This window comes from Nanorana parkeri, unplaced genomic scaffold (assembly GCF_000935625.1).
Source record: "Nanorana parkeri isolate BGI_ZX_2015 unplaced genomic scaffold, ASM93562v1 scaffold32, whole genome shotgun sequence".
Classification (NCBI taxonomy): Eukaryota; Metazoa; Chordata; class Amphibia; order Anura; family Dicroglossidae; genus Nanorana; species Nanorana parkeri.
In genome coordinates this window covers 186,171-200,373 of record NW_017306300.1, presented here as the reverse complement: position 1 = coordinate 200,373, position 14,203 = coordinate 186,171, and the positions used below count along the sequence as shown (strand labels likewise).

The window sequence follows — 14,203 nt, the reverse complement described above, 5'->3', positions numbered from 1 at the left end:
GGGGTGACGGCGGGTGCTCCTGATAGTGCTTGGGAGAGCATGAGCTGGAGCTGGAACGGGAGGCTGAGATTTACGGACAGAGAGCTGTGTTATCAGCTGCTCTCTGTCCGGTCCTGGCATCACTGGTTGCCAGGAACTTGGTGGGACGCTAGCTAGAGTGTCCCGCTCAGCTCCCTGGCAACCGATGGCATCAGTGATCTCAGCAGGAAACCTGACAGAGCGTCACAGGTTCCTAAGGGCTCTTAGCAACCTGGGACGCTGTGGCCATCCCTCTACCACCCCCCCACACACACACCTGCCTCCCCCTAATGAGATGCCGCCTGAGGCATATGCCTCAGGCTGCCTCATTATAGGAACACAGTTAAATAACTAATACAATTCAGTGAAGTTATCTCAAAGTTTAACATTCTGGGGAACTATAATAGTATGGGCAGCCATCTTATAGGAGTGATTAGGTCCAATATGTTTTCTATATTGTCTAATAACAAAGTGCACCCTCTAATGCAACCCAGTTCCCTCTTAATGTTTTTTATTCTGAGATGATAATGCTCTCAAACAACTGCAAGAGTGGAAACAAAAGCACCAGGGTGAAATCGGGCTCAAATCACAGACTCCTCAGTTACCAAACCTAAGCTACATCAAACCTTTAGGATAAGTTCTGGAGCACAGCGAGTGAAGTAGCTTTCCATATTCCTCATTCCGGCCTCAGAAGTAGCTTTCTGAGGCCGGAATGAGGGACTAGTGGTACATCAAGGTGTCACATGAATGTGGCCAATTTGCAGCAGCTGTAGGATGCACAGCATTTGTACAGGTGTGTACTGCCTTACTGTATAGTTCCTTGGGCTGCCATTCACAATGAATGGCTCCTCGCTTGTAGGCATGTGTTAATGTACAGTACTACAACACAGTAATGTGAACGGGAAAGAACTGGAGTTTTATATTGGTAAAGAATGTCGCAAAATTCACTAGATGCATATTAGGACTTGTATGATAGAATTCAAAAAGGACTCAATCTGGTCTAAAGCGCATCCCTGCTTTTTATTTACTTAAAACATGTATTGTGTTTCCATTATTGAGTCCATCCCTGTAGGCATGTTATTTTCTGGATTGTATCTGAAAACCTCACATTACAAAAAAAACAACACTATGGGGGTGATTTACTAACCTAAACACACACACACACCAGGTGTGTGTGATTTTCACACAGCAAAACGTATTTATCAACCAAAAAGTCTCTAAAAGCATATTTCCACTAATGCCATATATGGAAAAATCATGCACATGATGCATATATAATGCTGCTTCACAGTTTAGACAAAAATGGTTAGCTCATGCATTTACATTCCTTGCATTCATCAACGCAAGCAACACAACATAGAGCTAATTTACACAACATCACCTTGGAATTCCTTCAGAGCTTTGCACAACACACCTGCTGGGTGTGTACACATTACAAAGGTGTTTAGATTCCACCCATAGATCATGCTGGGAGGGAACACACTGCAGAGGTGTATACACGTTTGTGGTGTGTTTATAAGGTTAGTAAATCAACCCCTATATGTCAGTGATTCATTAAGATACAGTAAAAGAAACTAGTACAAGGCAATATTCCCTTGGTGGGCACTGAGCCATTTATAAGAATCCTCTCTGTTCTATTTTACGTTATCTGCCACCAAGAAAAGAGCACTTGGATATGCACCAGTTCACTAAATAGATAAAGTAAAATGTTTCCGTTGAGACTGATATTTCAGATAAATGTTACAGTCTAGGCTGATTTTGCAATAGGCATAGGAGGCTGTAGATATCAGCACTGGAAGAAAGCCTAAGGTTCCCACTTGCAGCCATTATTTCAACTGCCCATCCTGCTGGTAAATCACTACAGTGCCTGTAATATGGAGTCTGCTCCTCTACAGAGCACCTTTCGACGTATGTCTTCTGTAAAATCTGCCCCGTTAGTGAGACAAGTAATGTCTGGACTGCTATGTCACGCACATGTGCTTCATTGCGATGCAGGACCTGCCTATATCACTGAGCGTTTTATATTTTACTCACTGGATTTGTCTGCAGCTACAACACTTACACCATCTCCACTTATTGCACCAGCCACCAGGTCTGCATCCTAAGATGAGTGGCACCCCATAGAAAACACCCAGGACCCACAGTGCTATCAAGCTTGGTATGGAGTGTGGTATAATTGGCATATAATACAGTGCTGGAATACAGTATATTCTACCACCATTGTATAATATTCTCCCCTAACAATTGTAGACTAATATTACACAGCATACAGTAATAATTACATATAATTTCCCCTACTTTAGTTTTGATTAGTTTTGTTACTAATAATTAGACATGTGCGATTCGTTTCGTTACGAATCGAAATTCGTACGAATTTTCCTGAAATTCCGAATTTCGGAGCATCCGAAATCCGAATGGCAGTTTCCGAATTATATCCGAAATACGAAATTCCGTTAACGAATTTCGGATCCGAATTTCTTTGAAACAGAAACTAATATTACCCCTGTAAATGAGGTTGAACAGCATGACAAGATTTTTTTTTAATCCGAGATACGGATCCGCTGCTGCTGATGCATTACAATACACAGTTACACACACAGGCAGGAAATACGAAATTCCGTTGACGTATTTTCGTTCCGTTACGAACATTCGTTATATTAAAGTTAAAAAGCAAAGTACATTTATATTGGAGTTGATGGTAGTTTTTTTTTTAAAGTCCGAAATACGGAATTCGGAATACGGAATCCGTTAACGGAATTCGTATTTCGTTTTGGTTGACCAATCAGAGGTTCTCTTCTGCTGCTGAGAGTTGCATTACAAATACAGGCAGGAAATACGAAATTCCGTTGACGTATTTTCGTTCCATTACGAACATTCGTTATATTGAAGGTAAAAAGCAAAGTACATTTATATTGGAGTTGATGGTAGTTTTTTTTAAAGACCGAAATACGGAATTCGGAATACGGAATCCGTTAACGGAATTCGTATTTCGGATAAAAAAACAACTACCACTCCAATATTAACAAAGGTATTTTGCTTTTTAACTTCATCATAACGAATGTACGTAAAGTTACGAAAATATAACCGCCACTAACGAAAATTTGTATTTCGTACGAATCCGAATTGAGTTCAGTTACGAATTACGAAATACGAAATAACGGATATTCCGAAACAAAACGAAACAGAACGGATTTTTTGACGGCGCACAAGTCTACTAATAATGCTATTTTTACATTGTAGTGTACTTGTTAAACATGTTTTATGCATAAAGCTGCAAGAGATTGAAGTATAGTACTGATTTCTGCCAAGCCTTGACCTGCTAGAGTCTTCTAGCAGGTCCCGGACAATGAACAACAAGTGGGAGGATCCGGCCATGACATCACGGCTGGCCCCGCCCGGTTGTCATTGTTTAATGACAGTTCAGCGCACACAGTTCATTTGGGGACACAGATCTGTCGTTACAACTGGGCGGAGCCAGCCATGAGATCACAGCTGGCTCTGCCCAGCTGTCATCTGCGAGTCATTAGGCCGGCCATTCGCCCCACTTTGGGTGTCACTTCGGCTCAGTCGAGCCGGAGCATATGCCTTCGGGAGCTGTACGGGCTAGAGTGAATAGCCCGTACAGCCGAAACGGAGGGCTCCGGTGGCTGAAGCTAGCCAAATGATTAGGCGGAGCAATGGCTGATCCTTCGGCTAGCTTTGTGAATAACCCTCTAAGTGACAAAATGAAACTGAAAAAGTAAAAATGTTGTAAAAAATGTTGATTTAATTGGCAACAAAAATAATCTTGTATTATATCTGAAAGCTTCATTTGAAATTTTAATATATAATACAGGACAAAATAACTAGTGATTGTTTCCAGATTAAATGATACTGTAACTGTAAAATAACACCTACAGTGACATTACACATGAACTGACTTGCTGACTTACAACTAGGGCTGCAACAACTAATCGACATAATCGATTATAATCGATTATTGAAAAAGTTGTCAACTTTTTCAATAATCGATTAATCGGCTTCTGATCAGTTGGCCCTGTTCACAGCTCCACACACGCTGCGCGCCGCACCTCCTCCCCAACTCGCGCTCACCGCTGCCAGACCCGCCCGCATCTACGCTCTACACGCTGCACCTCCTTCCTGCCTCACACTCACCGCCCGCCCACATCCACGATCGGCACAGGGACGCGGGGAGATGTAGGTGTGGGGGGATGACAGCCGCCCTTAAATAACTGGAGCAATCTAAATAAATTGACCGTAGTGATTACAGCAATTACCTGTGCATTGCTAGATATGATTTCCCCAACATTTACTCAGAATGTATATATTATTTTAGGGTAATTTATCTCAATATACCTGAAGAGCTGTAAGAACTCTATTAAAGTCAATGCTTCCTACTTACTGTACATGTACATTTCACCTAACACTCATACTTACTGCAACTGATCTTGGCACCTCTTTCTAGAGATCACTTAACTGCAAATGCTAAAGAAGTAATGTGCTAAGCCAGTGAATTTACAGTGCTGCCTTCTTGTATTAAGTATCCTTAATGTATTAAGTATATAAATAGGCTGTATATATTCAAGACCCAATGATGATAATATTCACATTACTTGTTTCACAAATATAGGCTTTCTTAACGCTCACATAATCTCTTTAAAAGTGGATGCAAAGAGAAGTGGGGGTGTTGACTAGAACAGCTAATTAGATCATCTTGCATGGGAAAATCTGTTCTACAAAAAGGCTGATTAGTTATTACAGGCATCTCTAGTATTATGTGGAGGCAGCACCAAAGCACAATATTAATACTTTTTTCTTTTCAGGCTTTAAAAACCCTTATATGTAATTTTATCAGCAGTACTGAGGGAAGAATGGGTGTAGTACTGAGGGAAGAATGGGTGTAGAAGCAATTTTAAGCAGAACACTGCACATCCAATAACAGGCAAACACATCTGCTAGTTGTAGAAAATGGGAGCCCTGTGCATACAGCAAACATCATCCTGCTTTCAATAGTGTATTCAATATATACTCTACATGAGGAATATGCATTAGATTTAGGGCTGCAACTAGTTTATTTCAGAATAAAACTGCATGCACAATTTTTTGCAATCACACCACACTGGAACACGCCATTCCAATGCAAGCAATCGCACTGCGGGCGGGAGGCGTGTTTGGGGTGCTATTGAAATTAATGGCACCACAACACACCTCCCACAGCAGAATTTGTCAGCCTGAAACTGAAATTTACTTTTTTTTAACCTTTTATAATTTTTTTAAATAATTGTATGCATTATATTAGACATTTGAATTAGTTTCATAGATTTAAATTAATCTGAATTGAAAAACTCAAACATTTTAACCTTTTATAATTTTTTAAAATAATTGTATGCATTATATTAGACATTTGAATTAGTTTCATAGATTTAAATTAATCTCGCAATTGTCACCCAACTTGTGTTTCCATTCATTTGCGCATATTTGCTGGGGACTTTACATTTTTGGGGGGTACTTTTACTTATTTTTTACTTTTTTCTTTTTTTGTTAACATCTTTACTATCACATGGGGGGGGGGAGCTCCCTATGTGATAGCACATTGGAGGTGACAGGCTCTCATTAAGGTGACATTAGGGGTCTATTAGACCCCTAGGGTCACCTTTCCACTTCAAAGAAGCTATTCAAGGAATGTAAACACAACAGGCAGAGGGTGTGTGCAATAGCCAGCCCACTGCCTGCTGTCAATCAGCAGAAGAGGGACCTAAAGGAGAAAGTTCTACTTTAGGTCCTCCTCTGCTGATTGACAGCAGGTGGTGGGCGGGTGCAATAGCCAGCCAGCTATTGGCTATTGCAAATTGCAATAGCCAATAGCAGACTGGCAATTGCACACACCCCACACCCACTGCCTCCAAGCCTCTCCAACCCTTGCAGCAGCGCCGCACTGTGTGGCCTGACCCGCCCCCCCCCTCATCTCTCTTGTCCTGGCGCCTGACAGCCGGTCTGTGTCTCCTCCGATGCCCGACGCCTCCAATACAGGCGGGGGAGAGCAGTGAGATCGGAGGTGACAGACTGCAGCGGCGAGGAGAGTAGCAAAGTTGAGTGGGTGGTGACGGCGGGCGGCGGCGGTATTGGCTGAGGGAGACATCTAAACAGAGCTGCGGTGTCGGTGGTGTAGAAAGGCTGAGCAGTGTTGATTCATCTTAGCTGAATCAACTAATTGGAATCAACTAATTGATAGCAACAATTCTCATTATAGATTATTAGAGATTTTATTGATTAGTTGTTGCAGCCCTAATTAGATTCCACTTGGAAAGCGGTTTTACAGATTGTACTATATTAAAATCACCTCTGACCAACAGTGGCACAGTCTTTAGCTCCCTAAGAGGTACAAAATAGCTCCACTGCAAAGTTCAAAATTGGAAAGACTGCTTGTTAATATCAGGCCACTGAGTCTGGTTAAAGCTGGCCATACACTGTTAGATTTAGCCTGTGGGCTAAAATTTAAACAGGTTTTAACAGTTAATAGCCAGTGGTTACTAGTGAATGAATCTTCTTAATTAGTTTTGTATATAGGTTTATTGGTCCTTTACTATTGCATTATTTGCTGAGATAAATAACTCACCTAGGGTTACCCTGCTTTACCCAAGATCTTGTATTCTTTTTATAGGGCCTTTTTTATTCCACACTAATCTGCTTGTTCTTACATCACAAGTCCATTGTTATTTACACCGAATCAATGCTGCATTTTTTTCTACATAGCATGTAACAATTGTACATATAAAAGAGGTAATGATTAGCAGCTCAACCATCTGTCATAAAATGTACAGGCTGTACACACTCCTAACAACACATCAAAGTATAGATAATTGCTACCCACAAATAAAAGGGAAAAGGTAAATACTTCGATCCTTTCAGAGATGGTGCTGGGCTCCACTAAAGAGTCTCATTAAAATGCATGTCAAAGCAACACAAAAATACAGTGGTCAAAATCAGAGAGATTTGCCAGAAACCAGCCAGCACGGTTTTCCTTGGCTTTAACATTATCATTCTGAAGTTACAGTGGTCTCTTTAAAACACTGACCTCCTTGTTTAATTAGGCTTGAAAAGAAACAATCATAGCATCAATGTTAATATCTTGCCAAGCACATTTGAAATGCAAGGCACAACTTTATGCTTAGTTAGTTGTCCAGGGTAAAAGGCAATAAAGATGCATTTGTTCATGTAAAACCAGGTTATGCACACATCGGTGTGTTTTGTATTTTAATACACGCTTTACAAGTACCTAAAGTATATAGTACTTTTAAAGATGACCACTATTGAAAACTATCAATTAGTTTTTGGTGGAGGGTGGTGAGGACAACCTGTGCATAAAATTGTTCTTTCCTTTGTAGCCCCACTGCTGTAGCTGCAGACTTCTTGTGATTGTGCCTGGTCAACAGGCTTCAGTGGTGCAACACAGAATCTTTCTGGAGCCCCATGAGCAATAATGAGATTGAGACATTATTATTGACATTAATTATTATATAAATATAGTGCTGACAGTTTACACAAAACTTTCCATACTGCACATTTACATCAGTCACTGCCCTCAAGGAGCTTACAATCTAAGGTCCCTATAATACATACTAGGCCAAAAGTATTTTAGAGTGTGGGAGGTAACCAGTGTACTTGGAGAAAACCCACACAAGCACCAGGAGTTCATGCAAGCTCCATGACTGGGATCCAAAACCAGTCACCCCCAGTGCTGCAAGGCTGCAAGGCAGAGGTGCTAACCACTAAGCCACTGTGTAATGGTCATTGTGCTGAATCTCAAAAAGGATGTAGTATTATACCTAACTTTGGATATAGGTCTTTTATCAAGCGGGAGAGGGGGGGGGGTGTCAGGAGGCACCCATGGCTTGAATTTAGGAGAGTTTACAGCTATGGGTATTCATTAAATACCCAAGGCTGTCTAGTCTGAACCAGCAAACAATTACTACCAGCAAACAAAATGTAGACATGGCTAAAAATACCAGGTATTCACAAAGGAAATTTACTTCTGAAGCTTGTGTGATTTTATGGTTCATCCTGATGTTTCCTATTGTGTGAGCACCGTCTCTAGATTAGAAAAAAATGTAGCACTTATACACCAAATGGACATCAATAATTTATCAGCAGTTTTGGGAACAGCCGTTGCGGAGGAAGGGCAAGTTTCTCTTAACTTTGAGAAGGGATCACGTTTCTCAAGCACACAGATACTGATTTTTTTTAAAGACACAGATGTCGCGAAAGTGACTTTCAGGTCAAAATCATTTCAATTAAAGATTCTAGCTTCTGTTTCCAGGTTTCTGCTGCTTGGAAATTGAATTTGAGATGGAACTACTGGTGTTTTCTTTGGGTTTTTTTCATCTTGATTGCAAAAATAATACAATAGGGGCAAGCTTCTATAAAAAGTGCAATGGATGTGCATTGCAAAGAGAGTGGGAAGATTAGTACTGTAGTTTTATTTTTCTATTTCTGTTGTTTAAAGGAAACCTGTTTGCATAGCAATGCAGTGGCAGCCATTGCTAACCTCTTTCATAAGCTAGCTGCCTGGCTGCTTCTGGCTTCAATAAGCGAGCTTTGAGCAGTGGCTACATTACAACGCACACAGGGACCATGGAGAACAAAAGTAGTCACCCTCCAGAAAGAAGGACAGTGTCAGCATCAATTCGGAGATGATTTTAGGATCTAGAGCTGGGTGATACACAAGAAAAAGAAAAAAGAAAAAAAATAAGATCCATTTTTTAATAGTTAGGGTACTTGAATTCATTTTTGAGAATTAACTCTTAAGCTTAGCGTCACTTTAAACAACCCCACTGTGTGACAGTGACATGGGAGATTTATTTATGTGGAAATCATCTAGTCATGTATAAGGTTGTACTGCTTCCTTAGGCACTAAATGTGTTATACAACATGGACTGGCTACTTTCTTTCAACCAGGATATCCAGTAGCACCAATTGTTAACCTGGGTCCCTGCAATCACTAGATTCTCATTTGGGACATTGCTGTAATTTTTTTTGTTTTAATTCAATGAACACAGTAGCAAAGCTAAAGAAGAATCCATTGGATGTAGCTTTACTGTCATGTTTGCCTAATGCTGAACTTAATGTGTTTTTTTTAGGTTTGGATAAATTAGGGAACAGTTAAAACTCCTATAAAGCTATATTTTGGAACCTGTGTCCCGTTTGGGAAATATATTTTTACTTATTGTCCTGGAGAAGCAACAGAAAATGAGAGAAAATCTCCACAATGAGAATGACTTTCCCCTGAAAGACAATTGTCATAGGAGCAGATGTCCCAATTGCAGGAATTTCCCTCCCTTCATTCTCTGAAACCAACTCAAACATTTTGGATTTCCCTCACTTTCTGTCTCAATGACAAGGACAATGACAATAGTCATCAGGACAATTAGAGGGGGTGAACCTCCCCACCCCAGACAAAGACAGCAATCAAAACCTGACAGAGGGTCTAACACTTCTCTAATCTATCCCACAAAATTCCTTTAGGCCAGGTTCACACCTGGGCGTTTTACAGCGCTGATCGACGCGCTGTAAAACTTTCAAACAGTGAAATCCCATACTTCCCTATGGGCATGGTTCCCACCTGGGCGTGTTTCAGCCCGTGGAAACGCGCTCAAAAACGCCCTACGCCCAAAGAAGTACAGGAGCTTCTTTGGGGCGTTTTTCCGCGCGTTTTCCATTAGTATTCCCGAGTGTGGCTCGGGGTTAACAAAGGGGTAACCCCCGATCCACATGGAATACAGTGTAGGACTTACCTTGTCCGCGATCCCCGCTGTGTCCTCCGGCGGCTGCCGGCTTCCGGGTTCCGTCCCTTGCGAGCAGCCGCGTCGCAGGGGGGCGGAACCGGCGGGAAGTTTGAAACTTAAAAAAGAAATAATAATTTTCAAAAAATAGAGAAAATAAAGGAAATTTTTAAAAAAAATCATACCACCAGTGATACACGCGTTTCACTGAACGGAAAAACGTGCGAAAAAACTAGCAGAAAAAACGTGCATATGCTACGCCCAGGTGTGAATTCAGCCTTAAGTACAATATAATAATAATGGCCACATCAGAAGAGTGGGTCCAGGAATTCTAACAATGTATCTCATGGCTGGACCCGGAAAGATAACTGTAGGATATTTACAGAGCTAGTGTGTACAAGAGGTTTCTCATAGCACATATTGTTTTATTTTTTTGTTTTTCAGTGTTTAGTGGCTATGGCATTAAAACAAAGCAGTTTTATCTGCTTTACTGAATGATAAAACATTAATTGATGACATTAGATCTCTCTAGTGCATGTAAATACACCTATAAATTGCTGTTGTCACAAGTCATCTCAGTTTAATGCTTCATAATGAATTTCTGGGCTCATGAAATATGATCCAGCCCTTCTGCTGCAATGTTCTCTGAATTCTGAACAAAGGAAAGATGATATGAAAGCAACTGATGCCGATATTCATTTAGATCTACAATGCATTGATCTTCAGAACACTACTGTCATAAAGCACTCTGTCTGAAAAAGTTTCATATAATGGAGATTGGAAGACCGTAGAAATGTCCAACATATAGGATCATAGTATCATATGTGCCAGCCCACCTTGTGATTTTGACATGTTGATAGAACAATTGGGCTACCTCTGTGGTACCAACATAAAGTCTTGGATCACCCCCATCACAGACAACAATCTTAATACTATTTGGTCTTCTGGGTAGTGCTGATACAGGTGCAGCACACTGCACCACAGGCAGACACAAATCTACATGAGATAATACAGGGGTTTACCATAATATTCACTATTACGTAATGGAAAAACCTAATGGGAATATAACTGAATTAAAATAATTTACTGTATATTAAAATATACTCCAGTGGCACCATTGGAGGGAGTTGTATATACTGCCAGTTTTTAATGACATGATCAACTACTCATAAAGTTATGCAAGCATCCTATTTTGTCCACTGTAATAGGTAAAATATAAAGTATCAGCTTGCATAGAACTTCTGAAGTCTATATATAAGATTAGATTCTTTATATACAAATCCAAAATACTGCCACTTATAGGTAGGCTAGGAATGGAAGGGTAAAATACAGGGTCGTGTCAGGGGTGGATGTAACCTGAGGTGGCAATGTTTGATACCCCCACAACAAAGATGGCAACTGCCAGGTTATCCAGTAGCTGGGCAGGGAGCTCAGTAACTAAGAGCCTATGATTTTATCAGGCTGTAGTGAGGATAGATGGATTGTATGGTATGGGCACTCCGTACTGGGTGCAACCCCCCACCTGCCTCCATGAGTGCCATATGAGGTGGCATGGTCCTAGTAAATCATATTGAAAGATTTCAAAGAAATACAATTTATCATTTATAACTTATGTTCAGTACTAAAACATGAAGTGTAAACTCTATTTTTTTAAAACAAGCAAACAAGAAATATTTCATAAGAATAAATTATATTTACCACATGCAACCAGTGAACGGAGCGCAAAAAAGAAGAGGACCTCTCTGAATTTTCAGATAGCAGCTGCTGGGATGTATATAGGTCAGAGAAGAGAAGGACAATCCTTATCTCTTACTGCTAGCAGAGACAACAACAATAAAGCCCATCTTCGGCTAAAACCTTTTATTTTTTTTGATTACCCGGCAAAGGGTTAACACCTCTGATTTTCTATATGGAGCAAAAAGGAGCACGGACTGTAATAAAATATTCCATTAGTTGAATTCATTACAGTAGAAATAGGAGGGTGAGAACCTTTTTCTGGTTGTATTGTCATCTGTGTCCTCAATTGGGAAATGTCCTTAATTACCTAACCTAAAAAATGTTTTGGCAGTAGTTGTGCTGTAACACTGTCAGAAACCCCCAAAAAAGAAAAATTAGTTCTGGCCTTTCTTATTAGAAAGTCCAAGATGCTCTGCATAGATCATCCTGTATTCATTTACTCTGTTATATATATTTATTTGTATAATAAGGATTTTAAAGGAGAACTATGGGGTCAGTGTTTTCCCCCATAGTTCTCCTAAGTATCACGGGATCACATAAACTAGCGTCCTCCCGTGACCCAAAGCTCAGTATATCGCGAGCTACAGCTTGCGGTATACTGAGATTGCAGCAGGCGGGACGGATCCCGACATTACTGTCGAGATCCTCCCAGCTGCGTGAGTGACAGCTGGCTCTGCCTATCTAGAGGCAGAGCCAGCTGTACCCGCCCCCTCCCCGTCTGTTTCTCCACTCAGCGCTGAAGGATCAGAGCGGGGAGGGGGGAATCCCTGCAAGGAGCCTGAGTGACAGTCACGGCTTTCTGCAGGGAGATGATCGAAAAGTGAGCGAGCGACGGTATGTGTTCGCTCACTTCCCGATCTACTGAGCCGACCTGTGACAGTTTCATTGTCACACAACGGCTCGAACTATGAGGTTGAGTGAAAATCACTCACCTCATAGTTCTCCTTTAAACAGAAATGTAAATATTATATAAATCATTACATTATAAACTTGTAAACGTAAACAAAACAAAAATTTTATTAGATTGACCAAAGTCAATTATTTGCAAATGTCTTCTATCATACATGGACATCTGATGCAATGGGTTACATTATAGTGACGCAATGGCTATGTAACTGATGCCTAGATAATGTTTTATGTTGATGGTTATATTGTTAGTGGCCATGCTGATAGGAAATTCACAACCAAAGATATTTATTTTAAACCCTAAACAAAAAACCTGTAAGCAGGGCCGGTGCTAGGATTTGTGCCTACACAGGCAAGGTGCATTTTTGCGCCCCAACCCCCCCCACCCCTCCCCCCTGTAAAAATGCCGGGCCTGCCTGTAAGTGACAGTGACCTTTGCTGGAAATACAACAGCATATTACTGACATTGTACTGGTATGTCTTTTGAGTTGTAGATGGCCCTGTAGTGCAATGCTAGTCTTTGTTAGTCTTTGTGTTCATGCTTATCTATGATATATACAGGATGTTCTCACTGTATGCTGTATAATGCTGTATTCTGATATAATGTCCTGCTAAGCAAGTAAAACCTAATTCATCATTCCTCAAGACCTCAGTGCTTCATCTAAACACATAACCAACAGGTTATGGGCCTAGCCACAATCTTCAGCTTACCCTGCTTGCAGCAGTCGTAGCTGAAATCTCTTTTTTACTTGGTTTTCTGAGAGTACAGTAGATTAGTCTGTGTGGTATTATCACATTTTTGATGAGGATCCATACAATGTGTGGTATATCTAAAAATAATTATTTGCAATTTCAGTCAGAAGCTAGAGATGATGCAGGATGTGAGTTTTCTGTACTTTGGATCCCTGGAACTCTGGACAGCTCCATTTTTTGTATTTTTTATAGTTGTTACATAGTTGTTAAGGTTGAATAAAGACACAGGTCCATTGAGTTCAACCTATATGGTTATGTGTGTGTTTGTTTTTTGTGTGTGTGTGGTTGTGTATGTGTATGTGTGTGTGTGTGCGTTTGAGGTGTTAAAATTACCTATACTTCTATATATCTTGCTCTCTGAGAAAAGTATCTAGCTGGCGCTTTAATGATTCCATAATTTCAGCTGAAACCTCAGTCTGTGGAAGGGAGTTCCACAATTATACATCTCACAGTAAAGAATCCTCTTAGCTGTTTAACATTAAACCTTTTCTTTTCCAGTCTCAGATGGTGGCCTCTTGTCTTTTTGAGTGAAGTAACGTGAACTAACAGTGAACAGTTTATTACTAATCATCCCATCACCATTAAACAATTTGTACATTAATATTATGTCCCCACTAAGTCTCCTCTTTTCAAGAGTGAACAAGTTTAATGCATGCAGTCTTTCCTCATAGTTTAGGTCCTCTAACCTGTTTACATTATTTAAAAAAAATGGTGGGGTAACTGGCTTCCACCTATATTTGGTCTTGTAGATATGAGACTGTGGAGCTAACACTGGGATGGGTGTAACTGGTTTCATGTTTTCTATGTAATATATGCCTCCAATATAAACACTGGAAAATGTACAAATAAATAGCTGAATTCTGTTTGCTTGTAGTATTACTAGACAAGAGTGTTGACAGATTCCAAAAACTGTTAGATGTCTCTTCCTCAGAGAGCATAGTATACAACAGTGGCGTAACCAGAGTTCTGTGCGCCCGGGGCAGAATTTTTGTTTTCGCCCCCCCCCCCCC

At 40.5% G+C, this 14,203-nt stretch overlaps 1 protein-coding gene across 1 annotated transcript in view; it reads right to left on the bottom strand.

The window, feature by feature from the left end:
• Positions 1 to 14,203, bottom strand: part of PRKG1 (protein kinase, cGMP-dependent, type I) — an 844,452-nt gene that overhangs the window by 810,950 nt on the left and 19,299 nt on the right. The window contains exon 2 of the mRNA XM_018568606.1: positions 5,672 to 5,689. Within this exon, the coding sequence (XP_018424108.1) occupies positions 5,672 to 5,689 (18 nt within the window). The remainder of the gene's footprint in view (positions 1 to 5,671; positions 5,690 to 14,203) is intronic.